Source organism: Leuciscus leuciscus, assembly GCF_965113295.1.
Source record: "Leuciscus leuciscus genome assembly, chromosome: 9".
Taxonomy (NCBI): Eukaryota; Metazoa; Chordata; class Actinopteri; order Cypriniformes; family Leuciscidae; genus Leuciscus; species Leuciscus leuciscus.
The window spans coordinates 18,351,574-18,375,316 of record NC_138733.1 but is presented as its reverse complement, the minus strand read 5'-3'; the positions used below and the strand labels follow the sequence as shown (position 1 = coordinate 18,375,316).

Here is a 23,743-nt window from a genome sequence, read left to right as displayed (position 1 = left end):
TTAGGAGATCTATTCTTTGCAGCAATTAATTCAAGATTTCTATTATTCATGAGGGCTGGGTTTAAAACTAGCGTTCCCTGCACTGTAAGGGAAAAGATAAGAATTAATTATACCGATATAAAAGAATGTAACCGCTTCTTCCACTATACAGTTCCTGGAGTGAAAACTCGAAACTCAATGCAAATGTGAAGTCTTATCAAATAATTAATACAAAATATGCTCAAGAGTGCTTTCATATTATCTCAGTGTTCTTATTTTGAAGTGGTTCTATTTCACTACTGAGATGTTCGTAGGCATATATTGTTTTCTGTACTGTAATGGACTATTGGTCAACTATTATTAGTAGATTTATGCTTGCATGTCAATTAACACTATTATTTTAAATAAATGTCATGTTTTATCAATATGCCGGCAATTATAGCAAAATAAACCCTTGATTTATTACATTATATACTTCACATACATTATCCCTTACTTAATTCAATCTAGTGGTCGAATTAAACGGTTTTTAATAATGAGTTTGAAGCTACAATAGAAAAGTAGGCTATGCCTTGGCCAGTTCAACCTGTAGCGTAAACCAACAACGGCCATAACGGTCCTATATTATGCAGATATTAATTTGACTAATCCCCTCACATAAAATAAAAACTTAGATCATTGAAATGAGTGTAAACAGCTCGAAAAATTAGGTTAGGCTACTGTTGAATTTCCACACGAGAAAGTTTTTTTTTTTTTTTTTTAACTAGTCTCTGCATGCGATAAAAAGAAAATAAGCCCAGATCAAACACAATTCAAGCACATAACGCAACCGATTTCTTCTAATCAGTCAAATACTAAAGTAGCGCTCATTCTCTTGCAGTCGCGTTATAAATAAACCTCGCGTGCTCTGAGCGCTCAGCCCCTCAAGTATCTGTCAATGGAAATTCGGTGTCGGCTCGTTTTTGTTTACATTGCAAACGACTAGGAGCATACTCGACACTAAAAACGTATTCGTCCTCGTCCATGCGGTTTAGGATGTATTTAGCAATTTGCAGAGGGAAGAATCTGATCACCGCAGAAACCATTGACTAAATCATTGTCCCCCATAGCCATATTAAGTTGTACGCGGATGAGGAAGGAATATCCGAACCCTTCAGCTCTACAGGTAAAAAGGGTTTGAATGTGAATCTAAAATAGATATTATAGCCTACCTAGAGACTCACAACTGTGACTTGTTATAGTAAGCTAAATTGCTTCACTGTAACCATCAGCACATCTGAAACTTCCATATGCATGCACTTAATTCGGATGCACATCGCAACAACAAAGCCTGCGAGATAATAGTGCAAGCGTGTTTTCAGCATGCAATCAAAACTAAGAGAATATATATATAAGTGAATTATACTTACTTCTCTTTTGACGTTCCATAGTAATTTCTCTTTAAATTCTTCATCTGTAGTCGAACCCATTGTCCCTGACTGTTAAACAACCCAAGTGCAGCATAAACTGTCTGGAGACATAAATCTGAACGGCTCGCCTGCCTTATCCCCCAATGTTTTTTTTGAATCCTTCCTCCCCTTTCATATAAACGTGTGTACTGACAGCTGAGCGTTGACGCATCTAAGCACTGCCGAAGCGCATCGTGAAGCCATCTTCGGTTCCTTTATGACGCAATCGCCGCTGACCCCGCCCCCTCGTCATTGTTGATCAATGGGATAAATCTCTTCACGCGCCGTACGCTGTTCAAGGCAGTGACGGCGATTTATTTTTAGCTCCCCTCCACATTTGACAGCTCAGATGGAGGCGCTTGCGGTGGATCAACCAATCAGGCATTGTCATTAGGCGTTCATCAAGACATGATGTTCATAAAACCTACTGGATGAAAAGATACGTGATGGTTATAGTCTCACATCCTATTATGGAAGGCACAGCTAGCTATTACCTATAAATGGCACAGGTGCATCCAAATGAAACCAAAATAATTAAACTATTGAGTTGATACAGAATATTTAGAAGCTGTTTAAGGGCTTTGAGGTACAATTTACATACCAAACGTGTAACAAAAATGCAACATACATGAGATATTTTGAAAAATGTCTCCGTTTTTACCCCCAATACATTGTCAAAGAGGTCCAGTGTTGTTTTGGACCCCATTGACTTGCACTGTAAAAAAAACAACATTCTTAAAAATATTTTCTCATGTGTTCGCATTTTTGGATGCACTATCACTGTAAGTTAATATAGAAATTTTTTCATGACTGTTAAATAATCAGAGCCGGAACCTTCTAGGGCACATTCATTCATTCTTTAGGCATTAAAAACACATTTCTTATCACACTAGACAAAAATAAATCAAACACTACAACCTAATTTTCCCAAATGCAACACCCCAAGTCCATATACATAATTTGTTTTCAAATCCATGTCCTATATTAATCATCTTAAATCACGGTATGGATGATTACCGTAGGCATAAGGCATGATTGTAACAGAATATATGATCCTGTATGGTTAGCAGAAACAGAGTGATGTACTGTATTTGGCAGATTTATCTAGGCAAGATGTTATTAAAACATTCTATGATTAGATTAGTAATAATTACTATTTAAAAACATAGCGTTTTCCTCATAAAATAACAATAAATTAAAATATAGGAATTGATCAAGATCAACCTTTTTGTTCCGTTCACATTAATGTTCAAGACAAGATTTAAATTCAAAACACTGATTGTCAAGCCCCCTACAAAACAAAAAGAAAGCAGCAATCTGTACCGGCAGCAAATTACAAAGTGGTTAAAGAGTGCTGGTAGTTTAGTGTTCTCCACAGACAATGTGAAAACTGAGGCACTAGTTGGAAGGATATTTAGTGTCTTGGAAGCCTCAATTCACAGGCTAATGTCCAAGCGGTCTGTCATCATAAGTGCTGTATCTCTTAATGTGGATGCGACGCACGCGCTCCCTCAGCTCCACGGCCTCCTCCTCTTCACTGTGTGAGCAACAATTGTTCCGTCTGCGGGTGGCCTCCAACAGGGAGTTATCTGGGACTGGGAGAGTCTCATAAAGCAGGGCATTTAGTGTCTCCTCGTAGATCCGAGCTTCTGGAAACTCAACCTGAGAGCATCACAAGAGTCCTTCTTTGATACATTTGAACAGGCTATGAAAGTGTCTCTGCAAATACCTTTTCAAACGGGTGTTACCTTTATCTGCTTCTTCTCAGTAGCATAAACAATGGATGTGCAGCAGACTTCTGCTAGTTTACGCTTCTGTCCGTAAAAGGACCAGCAGCAGATCTCATCTCCAATGACATCTTTAATGAAGAGTACACGACCGCTGTAGCTCAGGGACAGCTTCTCAAACAACTCGATATTCTTGAGTAGGTTGTCATCCGAGTTGCTTTTGAGGAAGATAAAACCAATCAAGAAGACAAGTATTGACAGGAGAAGCTATGCGAATCTCTCAAAAAGTTAAATCACCTTGAATGTTAAAGGATAAAACACTTGTATTTACCTTGTATAGGAATATTTGTTGTTACCTCGGTTGTAAAGTAGTTTCACAACAGGCTGTAAGTGAGAAAATGATAATGCCAGGAGACTTTTAGAATTGTAGATTATCTTGTTTTTATGTGAACAATGAACAAAGACACCAAAAGACGGGGAATATTTGCATCGCAGGATAGACTCACCCTTACGCAGCCTTGTATCAGTCTCTCCTCCTCTTTAGGAGATGTTATGAATGGGATAACACACAGAGCCTTTTCTTCATTATCCTACAAAACAAAACAAGCAAAGCAAATACATTAAAATATATGAATAAAATAAAAATAGATCAACAAACAAACATCTATCTCAAAAAGACTGTCAAAAATATCTGGGTCTCATTTCAACTAATAAACTAAAATACTTTTTTTTTCTTAATGCATACTACTTTAAAGGGATACTTCACCGATTAGCATTAAGTTTTGTATCAGTAAGCCCGGTAGTATTTTCGAATGACCGTGCTTTCCTCCCTCATGTTCCCCTGAGACGAGAGATTTCTGTATCGTGTGTCTGGAAAAACCTCAGATGACGCAAAAAACGTAATTTTGCGTCATCTGAGGCTTTTTTGGCCAGAGGCGAGAGACTACAGCCAGTAGTAGGAGCTAGTTCCGCATGTCTTCAACCCGCCCATAGGGGGATCTCACGATAAAACGGCATATTTTCAGTTTCGAGTCAACTAGTCGCCTAGTTGTATAATTTCTTCCGATATACTGCCCTCTGTAACAGGTAGCCGTGGCTTGGGAGTGGCCTCGTAGAGCACCGAAGCAAGTGCATTCTGGGAGTTGTTGTCTTTCATCCACATGAAGGCACCAACTTCTAAAATAATTTCACATTTCTACAACATAAATGACCCAATTTAAATACACATTCAGCTTCTCAGCGGTGAAATATCCCTTTAAAATATATACTTTTTTTTTTTTTTTTTTTTTTTCATATATTACATTTTTAACAAGCAACATTATGGGTATTTGCCCCAATTCTCACTACCATGAAATCTTAATGAATAACAATAAAAATGTGACATGGCAATGTGCTTGACTTGCATGTCCATATTTAAAACAAAAAACTAAACAAAATCGTTTTTTTGACAGGTTTCATGAGAATAACACAAAAGCAAGAACACACATAATCAAGTGAGTGCACAACATCCTTTCATTATTCTAAACCAACCTGCAGGGCCTCCTGGCACAAATCTATCAAGCCCTGGATCAGGTAATACTTGGCTTCTGCTAGGAGCTCCATGATACTCTGTCTGCTCTTGGGCAGAGTCACAAATCCATCTCGGAGATAGCTGAGAATCAAACCGAAGTGTTTCCCACAGCGATCTATTAGGATCCAACCTAAAGAAAAAATAACAGAGAATTCACTTTAACAACATCAGCACCGAGTCAAGGTTAAAGAGGTCTCATCTCTGCAATGTCTAAATAACTTTACCTTCCTTATCGGTGAGCACTTCCTTTTTTCCGCTAAACATGGATCTCAGCAGGGTGTCCTGTCGGGTGAGCACTTGCAGTGTGGAATAGTGAAGATTTCCGCCAACATTGAGCTGTACATACTTGTTGCCGATGACACCGCGGTAGGTGCAAGTGTTAGTCTTGGGGCAGGCCACTGAGGAGACTGACACAATGGGCCCAGTTTGCGGTTGAAGCTGGTGCAGGCAGCTCTCTCCTGACATGTCCCGCTGTAGGTAGATAACCACCCTGCACACGATGGGTCTGATTTCCCCCGCCGTGGTGAATGTTGCTGGGCAGGCTGCTTGTGATGCCAAACCTACATGCTACACATCACCTAGAACAACATGTGTACAACTTACATATAATACAAGACTCAGCTATGATTTATATAAATTTGATATTACGGTCAAATGTCTAAGTTAGCTCTGATATTTATTTACAAGTAGCATATTTAAGGCATAACGACAGCTAATAAGAACTTGTACTATAAACAAAAGATAGAAAGAGATATACATATTTGTGTGTGTTCTAGCCTAATATTTGCTTTATATACATAGTAATGGTCAAAAGTTTGGAAACATGACTGTTTTATGTTTTTGAAAGAAGTCTCTTATGCTCATCAAGCCTGCATTTATTTGATCAAAAATACAGGAAAAAAAAAACACAGTAATATTGTGAAATATTATTACAATTTAAAATAACGGATTTCTTTTTGAATATACTTTCAAATATAATTTATTTCTGTGGTGGTAAGGTGGTAAGGTTTTTAAGGTGGTAAAAAACTAACTTTTTTAGTTATCAATGTATCCTGAAAAAAAGTATCAAAGGTTAAAAAAAATATTAAGCAGCACAACTGTTTCCAACATTGATAATAAATCAGCATATTATAATGATTTCTGAAGGATCACGTGGCACTGAAGACTGGAGGAATGATACTGAAAATTAAGCTTTGCATCACATCAATAAATTATATTTTAAAGTATATTAAAATAGAAAACCGTTATTTTGAAATGTAATAATATTTCCCAATATTACCGTTTTTTTCTGCATTTTTTTATCAAATAAATGCAGGCCTGATGAGCATAAGACTTCTTTCAAAAACATTAAAAACAGTAATGTTTACACACTTTTGACCGTTACTGACTCTCTCTCTCTCTCTCTTTATTATTATTATTATATATTTACACTAGCATATATATATAGATATAGATATATATGACGAGAGAGAGAGAGAGAGAGAGAGAGAGAGAGAGAGAGAGAGAGAGAGAGAGAGAGAGAGAGAGAGAGAGTGTACTCTCTCTCTCTCTCTCTCTCGTCATATATATCTATATATATATATGCTAGTGTAAATATATTATAATAATAATAATACATTATATAATAATACATACACTAGCAAAGCCTCATATACTTGTGTTTATAAAGTGGCGATTCCTAACAAAAGTGTCTGGTCCGCTTAATCTCACGACCCACACCTTTTCTAGACTTTAGTTAAGTTTAATGCTAAGCTAAAAGTAGTTCAGTTGGTTTAATTCAAAACACTGAAATGTTAAGGCAAGTTTGCCATCATGAAACTTTTCATAATCTAGAAAACTCACCCACTCTGCTGCGGTAACTCGTGGGCGTTGAACTGAACCCGTAGACTTGATTAGTTCGACAGTTTTACGTCGAGCATATCTTATAAGAAAAAAGTAAACAGGTCTATCTGAAGATTTAGAAAAGGAAAACACTTTTTTACTTCAAACTTCAGTAGTAATACAAAGGTGTGTTTTTCTTCTTCTTTGAAAGAACAACAGCAACAGGTTAAACCGTGATAAGGATATACTGCCACCCAATGGCTAGTGCAGGGATTGTCAACTTAATTGTACAATCTTATCTTTCATAATAAATAACATTTACAAAATGATGTAAAACCGAGTTTTTCAGTCAACTACTAGCCTACCTTTTTATATCCATTTCCATGACCTAAAATCATGTTCAATTATATATGGCATAATTTTAACCGTTACAAAACCAGTCTCTCAGCCAAACCACTTTGTAATAACTTTAATTCAAAACATTAACTAACATTGTGTTACTTGATTTTTTTCAGTTTTTGCTTCACATTTAAAAAACGACATATCTTCGTTTTGTTTAGTTAATATATCTTTAATAACGTATTTTATTCCTATATTCACAAGTTGGGTATTTCATTTAAGTAATGAAGTACTTTTATTTTGAAAAGTACCCATTTCACAAGCGAATGTTCTATATTTCTGGAAATATAAAATGTATATCCATTATTCTAAGACTTCTACATGTTAGCCATTATACAAAATATCTTTTTGTATTAATAAAGCAGGCACTGCATTTAATTATGCTATTTGTAGGTTGTGGGAACTTTTAGCCGCTTTTGAGGGTGACAGTGACGACATTGTAAGAACCGCCTTCGCGGCGCAGTTCATATGTTCGATTGGCTCACTCTGCCTGCCAATCACGACAGACGTAACCAATCAAAGTCGTTTGTCCTTTCCACTCGCGCTCCGGGTACTAGCTGCATCATATTCAAGATGTCTGCGGTGTCTATGTATCCCATGTGTGTCCGGGCGAGCCGGGGCCTCCTCCGACTGAGGCAGGGGGCCAACGGATCCATAACCCCTGCGGTGCTGGATGTTGTCCGGTCACTCTCCGCTGACACATCTAGCAGTAGTGCCACAGGTGGACTGGCCCAAGCAATACTGCAAGACAGGCTTCAGCAGCAGAAAAGCCAGGTGAGCGCTGCCTATGACCGCCTGACATTCCTACATGACAGGGTATTAGACAGCCAATTATTGCCTTTTGGAAAAATATTTACATTCTTACATGTTAATACTGAGGCGTAGAGTATGTCGATGCACAAACGACCACACTTTGTCAAATACTTTGGTCTGATTAGTAGAGGTCGACAGGTGGTGGTTTGAATGAATTCAGACACAGCATGCAGTGTTATGTATGATAGACCAAGGACATTCAGTTACATGTTCACATCATCAGTAGAAATCAATGCAGGTTATAACCTTTAGTCTTAAATATGTAGCATTATGAATGGCTGTGAAGGACTGTACAAAGAGTTAGATTACATATACAAATTGTATGAAGATACCGAGTAATATGTACTCGGTATCATATGATACAAGCTGTTTTTTAGCTGTTCTGACAGCTAAAAAAAAAATAGTAAGAAAAAAAATCAGATTTTTTTTTAAATGGAACTGCTAGAAAATAACATCTTAAAAATGTTGCCATGTTTGTTTTATGTTTTGTATCATACTTGATACATCAACATTTGTGGCTCCTATTGTATGAAATATGGAGCCCAAACTCAAGGAGGAAAATACCTCAGTTTTACTTTGAGACGTAAAAAAGATGAAGTTCTGATGGCTTGTAATGTATCAATGAGATTTGCAACAGTACAGCAGACTACTTGCATAAGATGTACACACATTTCAGTTGTATCTGCCAATAATATGTCTCTGTAAAATATTTAAATTCGTAGTTTTATAAGCAAAGCTCTGTAGTTTTTGTTGTGGGGGGCAAAACATAATAAACATTCCTTAAAATCCCGGTGTATCATATTTCATACTTGAATTTTAACATGATTTTTATGAAGTAAATGTTCATCTTGAAATGGCAACAACATGTAAAATAACATGTAAATGTTATTCTTGCGTTTACTTTAGAAAAATCACTAAAGATTTCACAGTAAAAAGTCTACGGGCCTGAAAACGTGTAGAATATGAATGTTTTTTGATCATGTCGATAATTTAGAGGCCATAGAAAATCATGTACCAAATCTGATACAGTAGACTTTATAGGGTTAAACTTTACGTTTAAAAAAAAAAGTTTGATTTTGTTATATCCTTAAATTACAATTGAGTGTGGTTTAAAATGACATTTGAATGACTTTCACATTGGAGCTGTATCATGCAAGGTCAGGAATCCTCTTTTGACTGTTAAATACAGATAAGGGCTGAGGGCTGAATGTCTGTCAAAGGACAGTGAGTTTCATTGAGTGACAGTGACAGCTGTTCAGAAAAATGTAATTTGTGCATATTACAGGAATGATTAAAACTGGCTGCTGTGTAACGTTCCAGGTTGAAGAGTTGGCAGTCTTGTTGAGAAATTGACTTGAATCCCATGGTTTGTAATGTAGGCACTAGGCAGTTATAAAGTGGGATGCTTTTGACACGTTGTTTACAGGACCAGCCTCCTCCAGAGGGTGATGACTCCGCTCACAAAAAAGATGAACAGGGTGAGGACAAGAAACAGAAAGAGAACACGGCATACGCTAAGAAGATGGTCCTTCGGTTAGCAGGACTTATGGGACTTGGAGGCACAGTCGGAATCATATACATATTCGGTGAGTTTGCCTGTTGCTTTCTTATACTAAGGTTGTGCACTAGAGGATTGGAAATTTTATAAGCTTGAAGATTTTCTTTCAACATCGTTGGATTATTCGAAACTTTTGTGACTGGCATGTTTTGGATCATTTTTTATATTATTGGATTATTGTTTGGATTATTCTGGATCATCATGAAGACATTGGAATGGAATTGTTCCTGTAATTTGTATGAATCATCACATATGTGATCAACATATATGGGCTACCATGGTGATTATTTTTTTTAAATACTTTTTGTATTGGAAGATTAAGTTGTGGTAATGGCAAAAATTTATTTAACTTGCATTTTTATACTTATTACCAGTGTTGGGAGTAACTCATTACGAAGTAATTCATTACTGTAATTTAAATACGTTCCCATAAAACATAAAATAAGGGATTACTCTTAATTTTTCTGTAATTTAATTAGTTACTTCTGATGGAACTACATTAATAAATACTATATAGACTATAGAACAATTCTATATAAAGCATCAAAGTTTAGTGTCTAATGTTAAAATCTATGTTTTTAATTAAACCTTCTCCCTTTAAATGCTTTGGTTAGTTCAAGAATAATGTATGCAATTTTATATATACTTTATTTGAAAGAATTAAGAGCAGTTTTATATCTGTCCTTGTATTGTTCAACTGGTCAAGGTTGATACGGTATTTAGAAAGTAATTAATAATAACCAATGCAATACTTTTTAGAGAGAGTAATTGGTACAGTAATATAATTACACTATTGAAGATGTAATTAGTAGCTTAATTAGCCTATTTTTTTTAGAGTAACGTATCCAACACTGCGTATTACCTTTTAACATGTTTGTTTGTAAGTTCAATAATAATGTATTGTCTTTGTTTAGATAAAAGAATGAATTAATAAGTGGATAAACGTGTGTGTAAAATATTAGACATTTTATTATGTAAATGTAAAAAAAAAATCTATGTATCATAAAAAGCTCAAATACATTTCTAATATCTATTAGATATTTATTATCTAATTTAATTTTGTTTTAATGTTTTGCTGCTTGCATAAACTCTCAAAGGTTTGAAATCATGTGACTAAAATTATGAGTGTTTCTGGTCTCTATAGGTAGCAATTCCATGGATGAACAAGGAAATAAGGTAAGCATTAACTATAACAAAACCAGGTATTATAGTTTTTTATTTATTTATTTTTTAGCCTTTGTTAGTATTAAATGGTTAGTTCGCCCTAAAATGACATTTCTGTCATTGATTACTCCCCCTCATGTCGTTCCAAACCTGTAAGACCTTTGTTCAACTTCTGAACACAAATGAAGATATTTTGATGAAATCCCGAGAGCTTTTTGACCCCACATAGAGCAAGCAATGTTTTTACCACTTTCAAGTTCCAAAAAAGTAGTAAAGACATCGTTGAAATAGGCCATGTGACTACAGTGGTTCAACCTTAATGTTATGAAGCGACGAGAATACTTTCTGTGTGCAAACAAAATGATAAATTCCTTTAAAGAGTTTGACAAGGAATCAGTGAGCAGTGTTTCAACATTTTTGACATCACCCATACATTTTCTATAGGCTACACATTCTAATGAGTTATGAGTTTCACCACCTTTCAAAGAAAGAAAAAAGTTAATATCAGATTAGTTGAATAGATTAAGTTAGCAGTCTAAAAGTATCTTAATGGTGTCCCATCGTTTCCCAATTTTTTTTTTAGAATATGGTAATTTTAACAAGCTCTAATGCCGTGCTATTTCCCGTGGCACACTTTCTCACCTGCACTCCCCCACCAGTCTCTTTCTATTGAAACTACAATGGCTTCTGGCTTACAGGCAGTTCAATCAGGTGTCGGTGTGAAGATTTTCGCTCTGTAGGGCACACTTCTCATAGTGCTGTGAATTTCCTTTATTCAGGGAGCAGACTTCTAGCACCTCTCGAAGTGGCCCACTTCAAACAACTCGCTTTACAAAGCCAGTCTCGCTGAAGACTCTATGAAATGTGTTTTGCTTGTTGGCGTTGCGTTTAGTACCTCTCTCTCCCCTGTGTGGAAGACCTGTGCTACTGTAATTGGAGCTTGACTTTGATGTTGTAACAAGGACCAGTATTTAGTATTTGTGATGCTTCTTTTGCATTTAGTATGTAATGCTCAGAAGATTTTCTTTCTATAAATTCAGTGCCATATTTCCAATGTCATAGTGAACTATCATTATATAAATGTGACTGAGTGATCGCAATGTCTTAAAGGGATCGTTCACCCAAAAATGGAAATTCTGTCGTAATTTACCAACCGTCAACCGTCGTGTTAAATGGCATTAATGCGTAAATGAGCATTAATGCCTGTTTGGCTTCTTAAAGATCAAATTAGCAAGGTTACTTTAATGTGTCTGGAAGCCACCCACTGTTTCCCACCTCCAAAGGGGCACACTTCACAAGTAGATGCCAAATGCACCTAGTCTGGAGGCATGTGCCAGAGGTATGAGGTGTGGATTAAGGAAGGTGGTCACTTTAAAGAGCACACCTCCACCGTTGTTAGACATCCTGTTTTGTTACCTGCTTAATTAGAGCCCACTTGTAAGGGCACACTTCACAGGTCAGTGTGACCTCGCATGAGTTCAGAGGGCCACTGGTGCCTGATCACACACCTCATCCGTTAGATTGGAGGGGTTTTACTGTTCTCAGCTCTTGTGATCTTATTGTGAGCACGAGACCTTCGTCCTGTTCCCGTACTGTAATTTTTTTTTTTCGTCTCAGGGACTGGCTTTATTATCCGTCTCCCACGCTTCTGTCTTCTTGCCCTTATTGTAAATCAGAAGAAGAACAATATTAAGAAACTTTTATAGCAGAAACAATTGTACATTTATATACACCACAGTTGAACATTTTGGGGTCGGTTAGTCTCGTGCTCACCAAGGCTGCATTTATTTGATCAAAAATACTATGGGGTGGGCAAAGTGACCAAAATCTTATTTCACTATACGAAACTTTTTTCACAATAACGATATATATCACAATATAGTTCTTTTTATTTAATTTGTGTGACTAAAATAAGAACAAAGCAAATTACAAACCATAGGACAAATACAATAGAACAAAGAAATGAAATTGAAGTTAAATACATTTTAAAGTTTGTTTTGTTTTTATTATTATTGTTTTTTTTTATATTAGGTACAGTAGTTATATTTAACTTGTTGTAAGAAATACTACAGAAACTAAATAATCAAATGTCAAGTCAAGTCACCTTTATTTACATAGCGATTTTTACAATACAGATTGTATCAAAGCAGCTTCACAGTGATAACATTTAGTTTCTTGAAGAAAATTGTGTCATCATCCACCTTAAGTAAGGCAGATCTATAATGTTGTTGAATATTAAGTGTCTCCAACTAGGCAAGCCAAAAGCCAAGGCAACAGTGGCAAGGAACCAAAACTCCATCGGGTGACAGAATGGAGAAATCAAAACCTCGGGAGAACCCAGGCTCAGTCGGGGCCAGTTCTCCTCTGGCCAACGAGCGAACAGTGTATGATTATGATTCAGGCAGCATTACAGGTCAGAAGTCAGATTGGATCAGAACATTCAGAATACTATCCAGTTTCATCTGGTTAGGAGTCGGAGTCATCACGGCGGTATTGAGACGAGTTTGTTGAGGATCAGTGCCGATGGCTGTCGGGTCAATGAGGCCTTCACAGGGCTGATGAGGCTGGCACTTCAGGGATGCGTCGTGGATGGGTCCAGGCACAGGTCCACCATCTGATCTGGATACGGCCTGGATCCGGCTGCTTCCCGGATAATGTTAGGAAGACTGTTCCAAAGTAAAGTTGCTAAATAGGAAAAGGATCTACCGCCAGCAGTCGATTTTGATATTCTAGGTATTATCAACTGGCCGGAATTTTGAGATCGAAGAAGACGTGAAGGACTATAATGAGTTAAGAGCTCGCTCAAGTACTGGGGAGCTAAACCATTTAGTGCTTTGTAAGTAGTCAGCAATATTTTAAAATTTATACGATGTTTAATAGGCAGCCAATGCAGTGTTGACAGAATGGGGCTAATATGGTCATACTTCCTGGTTCTGGTAAGAACTCTAGATGCTGCGTTTTGGACCAACTGGACTTTGTTTATTAAGCCTGCAGGGCAACCACCCAGTAGAGCATTACAATAATCTAGCCTTGAGGTCATGAGCGCATGAACTAACTGTTCCGCATTTGTCAATGAGAGCATATGTCGTAATTTAGACATATCTTTAAGATGGAAGAATGCGGTTTTACAGATGCTAGAAACGTGGCTTTCAAATGAAAGATTGGTGTCAAAGAGCACACCCAGGTGCCTAACCGACGACAAAGACTTGACAGAGCAGCCATCAATTTGTTAGACAGTATTCTGGGTTAATGCGTGCAGAGGTTTTTTGCCCAATAATTAGAAACTCTGTTTTTTCAGAATTAAGTATAAGGAAATTACTAGTCGTCCAAATTTTTATATCAGCCATGCATTCCGTTAATTTTGTGAATTGGTGCGTTTTGATAAGAGCAAATCATTTGTGACTCTAATGAGAGCTGTCTCAGTACTATGATATGGTCTAAATCCTGACTGGAAATCCTCGCAGATACCATTTCTTTCTAAAAAAAGAACAAGTCCTGTAATTGACTAATTGTAAAAATAACATTGCATTTCTCTTCAGTCATAACCGACTGTATTTAAGTAGATAAATACTCCACATGATTTTACCATTCAAGCTCCATAAGTTGAGAAGAGAACTGAATTTGGGATCGCATGGTGTCTAGAGAGGTATTCCTCATTCATTCAGGTTTCTTTATCAGTCTAAAGTGTCAAGAACTTTAAGTAGTGCTGTGCAATGTGGATATATTTACAAACCGCAATCTATCTAGCGATAAGACACTTTACATCATCATGATGATGTATATCATCATACCACCCAGCTCTAAAAAAAATCTCATTAAATATTTATTATTATTAATGTTGAAAACGGTTGTGCTGCTTTATATTTTTGTGTAACCCGTGATACAGGATTCTTTGAATTGAAAGTTCAAAAGAACGGCATTTATTTAAAAAAAATATTATTTTGTAATATAAGTCTTTACTGTCACGTTAATATCTTTAATATATTTAATATCTTTAACCTCTTGGTTTAATACAAATATTAATAATAATAAAAAATCTGTGCTTTATATATAATTATATGCCTTTAGTTTGATAATTATTTTGCATAGATGAATTATGAGCAGCATTACAGTAATCTAAATGTAGTGTTGATATTAGTTAGTAAAACTTTTTTTAAATATTTTATAAATCTTTAAATAAGAATTTGTTCAAATCCCCCTGTAGTAGTCAATCATTATATCCCTTAAAACTCATCTTTGATCACCAAAATGACATACTTAAAAGTTTTTTTCTGTGAAAAATAAAATAGCTTGAATGTTACTCCACACCCTTGCTTCATTTAGTATACGTGGTTCTATAAATATGCAAATTAGCCCCGCCTCCACTCACTCAGTCCAGCTCAGAGATGCACTCGGTCAACTTACTGTAGTAAACGCTGCACAATGGAATCGCTCTTTACAATATCGTACACATAACGGTAATTAATATGATTAGCCTTTTGCTTGACTATGTTATCAACAGGGTTGGGGAGTAACGGAATACATGTAACGGCGTTGTGTAATCAGGATACAAAAATCCAGTAACTGTAATCCGTTACAGTTATGTCAAAAAACATAGTAATCAGATTATAGTTACATTTTGAAAAAAGGGGGAATACTTTCAGGATTACAATGGTTTCATTTAAAACTAAACACTATATTAAGCGCTGCTTGATTAAACAGTAGTTCCTGGTTCTGTTGCCAGTAATGACTCACGTGTGCCACGCGCTGGTGCATGTGCAAATAACAGCTTTCTACAATCTCCTCAGACGCAGATTGAATCACTGCTGCTAGTAGAAACGATGCTGCCTGTGGGTAAAATCGCTTTTAATTCATGGAAATTCCGCTGCTATTTTGAAGAAATTAGGAGAGTAGCTTTTTTAGTACCCAAAATGTCCTTTCTTATCTTTTCTCACGTAACGGGATGTTCGCTGTCTAGGTAATGTTGGGGAACTCCCACTGCCAACGCCCCACGTCCAGTCAGGCAAATTAAGAAAGATCACGGCTTTAGTCAACATGTAGCTCTATTTTAAAATAAACTAATATGTAGATTGTGTACAAATTTTAAATGTTGTGTTTTTATTTTTTAGTTAAAAATAAAACAAAATAATCTGTAATACCATACATTAGCCACTAGATGTCTGTATAGCCCTTTACATAAATATATATTCAGGCGTGTGTATATTTTGCAAATATTGTACACTGGACCAAATTCTAAAAAAAAAAAAAAAAAAAAAAATGTAAGAATATTTCTTCTTGCTTGACTTTGACCTTGAAGTAATCCCAAAGTAATCAGTTACATTACTTGCATATTATAGTACTTGGATTACGTTACTGAATACTTTTTTTATGAAGTAATTTGTAACTGTAACGGAATACATTTTTAAAGTAACCCTCCCAAGCCTGGTTATCAAACAGCTAATAATGTGTTGCTCATGTTACACAAACCATGTTCCCATTCGCCAGCTCAGTCAAAAATCAGCATCCTTAGAAATGCTTTGAACATCATAGAATGTCAGTGGAGAAAAGCATATAGTTCATCATAATATCATAATATACATCACATTCTTCACCGCTATATTGCTACATGTAATAATTAATTTTAATATCAACAGAAAAATATACCAGGATAAAATGGCTTCTCTTGAGACTCCCTTGCTTCACAGCATAGTAATGATATGCTAAAGCCCGCCGACACGTTGACGTGATTGGTTACAAGGTAGTTTGTGGTGTAAGAAACAGCAGTGATTTCAAACCGTGTTTTTGAGACTGTCTTTGGTTCACTGGAGTTGTAAGGAGAAAATACTCAGCAATGATGCTGACTTATGAATTTGCACATGGTTTGTCTTAAAGCATATTAAAAACACCACATAGGCATACAAACAACTTTAAAAACGAGATTTTCAGCACAGTTTTGTGTTGTTTTTTTGTTAAAGTTTTTCCACTTTAACATTGGATCATGAACAAATTTTTATTTTATTTTTTTCACAGCATTAATCTAGTTATAGCTGGAGTCCTGGTAGTATGTTTTCATAGCTAGTTTGGTTACTGCAAAGTAGATTGGCTGAAGGATCAAATGGTATTAAAGGTAATTACTTCTATTATTAAAACTACATTTGTAGACACCTTATTGGTCTTGATCTTGGAAAATGTTGATTTCAGAAGGATTGCCAGCTCTCCCAACTGTGGGATTTAGACACCACATGTTTAGGTGTTCATTATCAGGCCTCTATGGTTTAGGGTCCGCTCTACAGACACACTTCTCACAGCACTCGGGGTGAGATCATGGGTGTCACCTCATTGCTGCTTGCTCTATAAACCACACACTTTTCAAGTTCTCTTTAAACTGTGGCATGTGCTGGGCTAAGGTGTGTGCATGGGAAAATCTTGTTCGCTGGTGCCACCCCTCCTGGTCTGCTTCCTTCACCTTTTTCAAAGGGCACACTTTAACATATGTTTGCAACCACATAGGAGACAAATGTGAAGTGTGCCAGATCTTTGCTTGTAAAAATTGTCACCTCTGTCCACTCCAATTGGATGTCAATTGTGTGACACTGTGGGACTGGGAACCTCGCTCTCTTCCCATGGACAGGTTTTTTTTTTTTTTGCCAGGTGGACATTTTAGAACCATTTACCTTTAAATTTAGGACAGAAAATTATTTGTTTGATGCCATTTTATTTTCAAATGGCTTTGAATTAGTTTTTAAATATCTTTTTTGTCTACTGTGCCTTAGGCTCAACCAAAACGTTTTACAAGCAATGTGTTTTATTGACAGAAAACAGCTTAGACTATTTAGTATAAATATATTTATATATTTTTTTTTATCCATATCAGTATTAATTAAAAATGAGAAATAGATAAGTCAACTCAGCCTTAGCGTCCACACAGCTGTCATGTTATCAAGCTTATCCAAAATTTGCGCAAAATAGACACTGACACAGTCAAAATGCGTCATCGGAGCAACGCTAAATAAATGTCACTGTTTTGGTCTAAATCCATTTTGAACGAAATTTGTTGTTTGAAATTCCACCGGTCCTGGTTAGAGATGCACCGATTGCAAAAAAATTGGAAATCGAAATCGGCCAAGAAAAATGCAAGTGTCAATTTTCTTCAATACAAAATTGATTTTTCATAAAAATACAAATAAAATAAGAACAAATAAACAATTTTCAAACAACAGCTCAAATAGATGCAATGGAATAAAGAGAGATATGAAATAAACACGGCTTTACGTTTTTCAGGTGTTTATTCAGTATATTCAGAAATACTATAGAAATTAAAGTAATCAAATGTAAAATAACACTGGATAGTCTTCATTGTAAAAATCAAATACAGATTAATGCTTACAATTAGTTACAGAAGTTATTCAGTCAAGAGCAGAGAGTGATTTTCTTTGTGTTTTGTTTTTTTGTTAACATGACAGATGGCAACAGGAATATTAGACCGCTGTCACTTTAAGAGTTTATGGGATCCAATATACTGTTACACAACAAGCATTATCTTTTTCAACTAATTAGGTTCTAAAACTGACTGTGTAACTGAATACTGGCCAAGACGGGCATTTTGACATAATTTTGTGTGTATTTGACCGTTTAAGCCCAGTGAGCCACTCATTTTGGTACTTGTGACTCACAAGCTGCTTGAGACTGAGAGGCGGCTTGTGCGCGCTCCTTATATAGATCAGTGGTGTGCGCGCTTTTTGTGTGGGCACGAAACTTGTGGGAATTAGTAAAATTATGCACAATACAAGCACTATTTATCTGGAGCGAATGAGACGAGTGAGTGAGAGGAGGCGGGTGTGTGTCACTTCGCCGTCGGAGAGAAGAGAGTGAGAACGCGCAGCTGACGTTATGTCCTGTGCCGCTGGAAACAAAATGGACCGGCTCAGAATCTGAGAATCCAGACAAAGAAACACGACAACAGAACAAACAGAGATATGGAGACATCAGAGATTAAAGATGTCTATGAAGTAAATATATCTAATCAGAGATGCACCGTAATGAAAATTCTGGTCTGAAACCGGAAATTCAGGATGCACTTGGCCGAAAACCGAAACCGAAAATAGATAATCAATTAAAAAAATGAATAATCAATCAATCAATCAAACTTTTTAAATAATCATCAAGCCATGCAAATCGTAAATTAGTCCCGGACTAAAATGCATGTTTGAGCTGTTTTAATTGAAAGTAACTTGGACCGACACATCTTAAATTATGCCAGTGCCATTGTTTAGTTTTTTTTTTCTAAGGCACATTTATAAAAGCGAATTAAATTTCCTAATTGAACTATCACTTAATCCTGGCTCAATCTAAGCCCTGTTTGTGAAACCAGGTCTCAAATAGCTAAAACCGAGTTGTACAAACATTTGTACAAAATATTAAAGTGTGCCAAAACAACATTTAACCTATTGTTTGAATTTCGGAATAAAATCGACTATAAAATCGAGAATCAATTTATAGTCGAGTCTTTGCTTCATATTTCTAATGTTTCACATCCCTTTCTCACAGACATCGCTGAAAAGTTAGTTAGGTCGGGAGAGAGAGAGAGAAAGCACTTCTCAGCACATAAGCGTCAGTTGGATTAAAACTAAGTTGTATATGTAAGTAAAAACAGTACAACTGTTGTAATATTACAGAAGAAGTGGTATCAGTGTATCCCTAGTAAAAAGGCTTGAGGTGTTTCCTCGGGAAGATTGCTACCTCAAAGCTTGTGTTCCTGTAGGCTGTGTGAATCACTTTGAATGGGCACACTTCGCAGTCAGTTGAGATGTAATGAGACTTGTGAATGGCGTGCGCCTGGCCTTTCAAAGATGAGTCACGCGTCTCATGCACAAGACACAGAGCGAGACTGCACTCATTAGCCTTCTCGACAGAAGGTCTTGTCACACTGCCAGAGTGTTTTCGCACCTCAGTCATTTAGTTGTCGGAAGGTCTCAAGAACATTCAACCAGTTTAACCTGTAACAGGAAAGTGTTTGGGAAAGCACACTGTACGTGCATTTTGTCATCACTCACGGTTTCACATTTGACAATCGCACGCATTTCACTTGATTTATGTATTTACAAAAAAAGTGCTTGGCTGTTATCATTTCCTGCAAGCAGGAACAAATTTTACGTTACAGTTTTGCTCAAGGACTATTTTGAAAGGAGGAACCTTCACCAAAGCATAGCCTTCAAACAGACTGTTTATACAGCATTTGTCCTGCGAATTAAACCTTTGAGTGATGTCCAGAAACAAGTGACTCGAAGGACAGACTTAGCACAATGTGGTAATGTTTGTTGCCGACACTTCTTTGGTATATTGACCCTTTTGGACTGGTGGTCTCCTAACAGGGCACACTTCACATGTAGTTGAGGCCGTTTTGGAGATATGTGTGGAGTGTGCCAGGCTTTTGGGTGCCGTTTTTCACAACCCAAGGTCTAAATTGAAGGGCAGTTAAAGGAAGTGACAGCGTGAGACCAAAGGCTGAATCCTCTTCTCATAGAATAAAATCGAATCTTTATTGGTTTATTTTTTATTTATTCATATAATGGCTACAGTGGCTGTTGAAGTTTGTTTCTGTGCTTCAGCGTGTGTCCTTGCTGAATAAAATGTTTATTTCTTTTAAAAAAAAAGAAAAAAAGTTTTGAATGGTAGTGTATATTCACCTGGAATTCTAATTTATGTTGAACAGCAGTGTGTTTGTGGGAAGATAAGAGTACAGTGTAGTTACACGGCTTTCATCTTCAGTGGTTGTGGGTTTTTTATGATAAAAATTCATAGCTCGCTGCCTCGCTCATAGCAAATAAATACAAAAACAGATCTGGTCTGTTTTTGCTTGCATGCTCACTTGGCATTGACAAGTTAGCGCTTGCATATGCTGCCCAGAGTCCTGTGTATTAGTTCCATAACTTTATATGGATATAATTATCCATATGGCTATAATACTATACACGGCAATCTCTCTCATTGTATTATCGGGCTTCTTTATCTTTTTATAATTTAGCCAAACGGTTTTTTGGGGGGGGGTTTCTTCTCCTGTGGAACACAAAAGAGGATATTTTGAAGCATGTTGAGAACCAATAGTTCTGTCCGTACAATTTTGTCCATTGTATGGACAAAACAATACTGAGACGTTTCTCAAAATATTTTTTTGTTTTACAGAAAAAAGTCATACATGTTTGAAATGACTCGGTGAGCAAATGATGACAGAATTCTCATTTTTGGGTGAAGTGTCCCTTTTAACAAATCGGCTAAATCAAGCAGTGTTTCCTTGTTTTCTTCAAATCGAAAGTGCAAAAATATAGTTCACCAGCAGGAGGCAGAGTATATTCTTTATTCTCAACAAGGTGTTGATGCTTTTCTTAACTCTATTTATTTATAATGCCTATTTTCACTTAACATTTATAATTGAGTGACTTTTGTCTGAGATAAACCAGAAAGTTGGAGCTTGAGGATTTTCCCCTCAGCCCAAAAATACCACTTAGCCGTTTGTCCAGTGGAGGGCGCCAAAGGGGTTCCAGTACAATGAATGATTGCAATAGTAGGAGAATGACAGTGGTTTTAAACAGGCCCTCTGCCCCCTGTTGTGCTGTGAGGGGTCCCAACAGGCAGCATGTGGTGATCCTGGATCCCAAGTGGGCCAGAACACGCTGACAGATGCAGCTGAATATTCATTGGTCTGGTGCTTATTGGTGAACTGGTGTATTGTTATTAAAAGACCAATATATCATTTATTTAAATGCTCGAGCTCTTTAAAGCAGGATGGATTCTGATTCGCTGTCAATGTTTTTAGAGTGTGTGTGTGTGTGTGTGTGTGTGTGTGTGTGTGTGTGTGTGTGTGTGTGTGTGTGTGTGTGTGTGTGTGTGTGTGTGTGTGTGTGTGAGAGAGAGAGAAACATTTCCTTATGGCTTTGGAATTCAGGAAACATAACAAAGAATTACACAATTTTTACATGGTATCTGAAGGCTTCCATCCATTAAACCCTGTTTGTCTAAAAGACTCAAAGCGTTTTTGTTTGTTTTTTTAAAAACTTTTACTCCTTAATTTGGTGTGGGTGTCTAGTTTGTATAAAGACACTTGGTTGAACTCTCCTCATACCCACATGTGGTACAAACATAACTTGATATACCAGTGTGCACGAAAAACATGTCGTCTTGTATCTTAACTCTCTCTTTTCTTTTTTTTTTTTTTTTCAGATTCCAGATGAGTTTGATAACGGTAAGTCCTCCCCTTATCTAAACACATGGAAGGCACTTCGTTTTTTTAAACGATTTGGACACGTTCCAACTATGCTTTTTTAAATAACCGTAAATGATATGAATTAGCCTAAGCTTGGGCCTGTTGTGGTGGCCATTTTATTCCTACACACATTGATCTAAATGTCTTACAGATGTTCACCGAACTGATAAGACTAAGAATTTAGTTTCACTTTGATTAAAGGCTGTGAAAGGCACAGCTCAAAGCTCAGGAGGAAGTTAACATGACAGAAAGTTGAGAACTCCATTATTTGTAGACCTTTGGTCTACAAGCGTGAAATGCTGTTATTCCCCCTCCTTTTGAATGCAGAGTATTGTTGTTCGTTCCCTTGTGCGCTCCTTTTTAGCAGATGAGGACCCTTCTGGCCTGCTTGTTGTGTGTTTGTTCACCTGTCAGGTTAGCAAGGCTCATGATGGATTTCTGGTGCCATGTAACACTCTTTACCCAGTGCCAGCGGGTTTCAACCCACTTCACAGCCAAATGTTTCATGGGACCAAACCTGTGCACATGACCCCTGCAAGCATCAATCTCTCACATACCCTGATTGGCCCTTAACCAGTGGCCTGTGGCACATGTGCCATTCACATTGGCAATTGTTTCATTGCTTTCATTCATGCTGCATTGACTCTTAATTGCGGGTTGTTGAATTATGAGGCTTGTGCCTCAGTTTTAAAGGGTTAGTTTACAGAAAAATAGAAAATCAGTCACCAATTTGTAACCTTTTTGTCATTGCAAACCTGTATGACTTTCTTTCATCCATGAAACACGCATTGTTTTTTGTTTTGTTTTGTTTTTTACACATAAAATTAACATTTGACGTCATTATTTTGGAGCTTGAAACCCTGTGTCCTCTTTCACTTAATTTTATATGGAAAATACACCACTGTTCAAAAGTTTGGGTTTTTAAGATGTATTTAATGTTTTTGATAAGTCTCTTATGCTTATCAAGGCTGTATTTGTTTGATCAAGAATATAGTAAAAACTGTAAAATTGTGAAATATAATTGCAATTTAAAAACTATTCCGTTTAATTTATATTTTAAAATGTAATTTACTTTGATTTTCAAAGCAGCCATTACTCCAGTCTTCAGTGTAACGTACATAATTAGCTGATTTTGTGCTCAAGAAACATTTCTTAACAACACTAAAACTAGTTGTACTGCTTAATATTTTTGTGAAAACATGACTTGTTTTTTCCAAGATTCTTTGATGAATAGAAAGTTCAAAAGAACAGCATTTATACATATCTTTCCTAACATTACATATGTCCTTAATGTCACTTTTAATAAATGTAATATATTGCTGCTTAAAAAAAAAAAAAAAAAAATATATATATATATATATATATATATATATATATATATATATATATATATATATATATATATATATATATATATATATATAAAAAAATATTAAAAAAAAAAATATTTTTTTTTTTATCTTACTGACCCCAAACCTTTGAACGGTAGTGTACATGCTTGATAGTTTTTCATCATTTGTCTTCCAAAAAATAACTAAATGAGGGTGAGTAAATGACAACAGAATAATTTTTTTTTAAGGTATACTGTTTCTTTAAGTTTGGCTTCCTGTCAGCGAAATGGCTTGGTTTTTATGGTGATTTGACTGACGTCTTTATAACACCATCAACAACAGATATGCTGTCTTCGGAGCAGGCTTTATCATTAATAGAGTAAAGGTAGAGACGCCACATATCCGATAAAAGCAAACCACCTGCGCTTTTCATTCACCTCTGATGCCAATTGAGATAACAGGCTGCTTTCGCTTGCTCTATGCAATCGTTCGGTCTCATAATAATTACGTAATTAATTCCACACGTTCCCTGAAGTGTCCTTCCCCCCCCACCTCGATTTATTACCTCCGAGCCCGGAGCGCTGCTGTCCAACACTAATGCTCTTATAGCTTTTAATGCCATAACGAAGGGCCATGATTACTTTAGGGACCGAGGTGAAATGCCTACTCCCTCATGGGAGTGGAGAAGCAGGTT

General features: G+C 36.4%; 3 protein-coding genes across 5 annotated transcripts in view; 1 reads left to right on the top strand and 2 right to left on the bottom strand.

The window, feature by feature from the left end:
* Positions 1-2,122, bottom strand: part of sgsm2 (small G protein signaling modulator 2) — a 55,074-nt gene extending 52,952 nt beyond the window's left edge. For all 3 annotated transcript variants that reach the window (XM_082178756.1, XM_082178757.1, XM_082178758.1), the window contains exon 1: positions 1,389-2,122. In XM_082178756.1, the coding sequence (XP_082034882.1) occupies positions 1,389-1,448 (60 nt within the window). In that variant the 5' untranslated portion in view covers positions 1,449-2,122. The remainder of the gene's footprint in view (positions 1-1,388) is intronic.
* A 139-nt stretch (positions 2,123-2,261) lies between these two features.
* Positions 2,262-6,777, bottom strand: tnfaip1 (tumor necrosis factor, alpha-induced protein 1 (endothelial)). The gene is made up of 7 exons (XM_082178769.1): positions 6,567-6,777; positions 4,949-5,302; positions 4,685-4,854; positions 3,661-3,744; positions 3,486-3,538; positions 3,176-3,371; positions 2,262-3,089 (listed from the first exon to the last, which is right to left on the bottom strand). Exons 2-7 carry the CDS (start codon positions 5,187-5,189, stop codon positions 2,871-2,873), a joined length of 963 nt encoding a protein of 320 aa, XP_082034895.1. The 5' UTR covers positions 5,190-5,302; positions 6,567-6,777; the 3' UTR covers positions 2,262-2,870.
* Positions 6,778-7,485: 708 nt separating this feature from the next.
* The window catches only part of timm50 (translocase of inner mitochondrial membrane 50 homolog), a 30,997-nt gene continuing 14,739 nt past the window's right edge, over positions 7,486-23,743 (top strand). The window contains exons 1-4 of the mRNA XM_082178766.1: positions 7,486-7,718; positions 9,184-9,343; positions 10,460-10,491; positions 21,676-21,697. Of these exons, the coding sequence (XP_082034892.1) occupies positions 7,518-7,718; positions 9,184-9,343; positions 10,460-10,491; positions 21,676-21,697 (415 nt within the window). The 5' untranslated portion in view covers positions 7,486-7,517. The remainder of the gene's footprint in view (positions 7,719-9,183; positions 9,344-10,459; positions 10,492-21,675; positions 21,698-23,743) is intronic.

Bases quoted from the DNA above. Each gene is read 5' to 3' on its own strand.
- tnfaip1 (XM_082178769.1), bottom strand. From the start codon at position 5,189: ATGTCAGGAGAGAGCTGCCTGCACCAGCTTCAACCGCAAACTGGGCCC. The intron at 4,855-4,948 runs GTAAAGTTATTT...TTTTTTCTTTAG, and splicing joins AGTGCTCACCGATAAGGAAG to GTTGGATCCTAATAGATCGC. The intron at 3,745-4,684 runs GTTGGTTTAGAA...TTTGTTTTGTAG, and splicing joins TGTGCCAGGAGGCCCTGCAG to GATAATGAAGAAAAGGCTCT.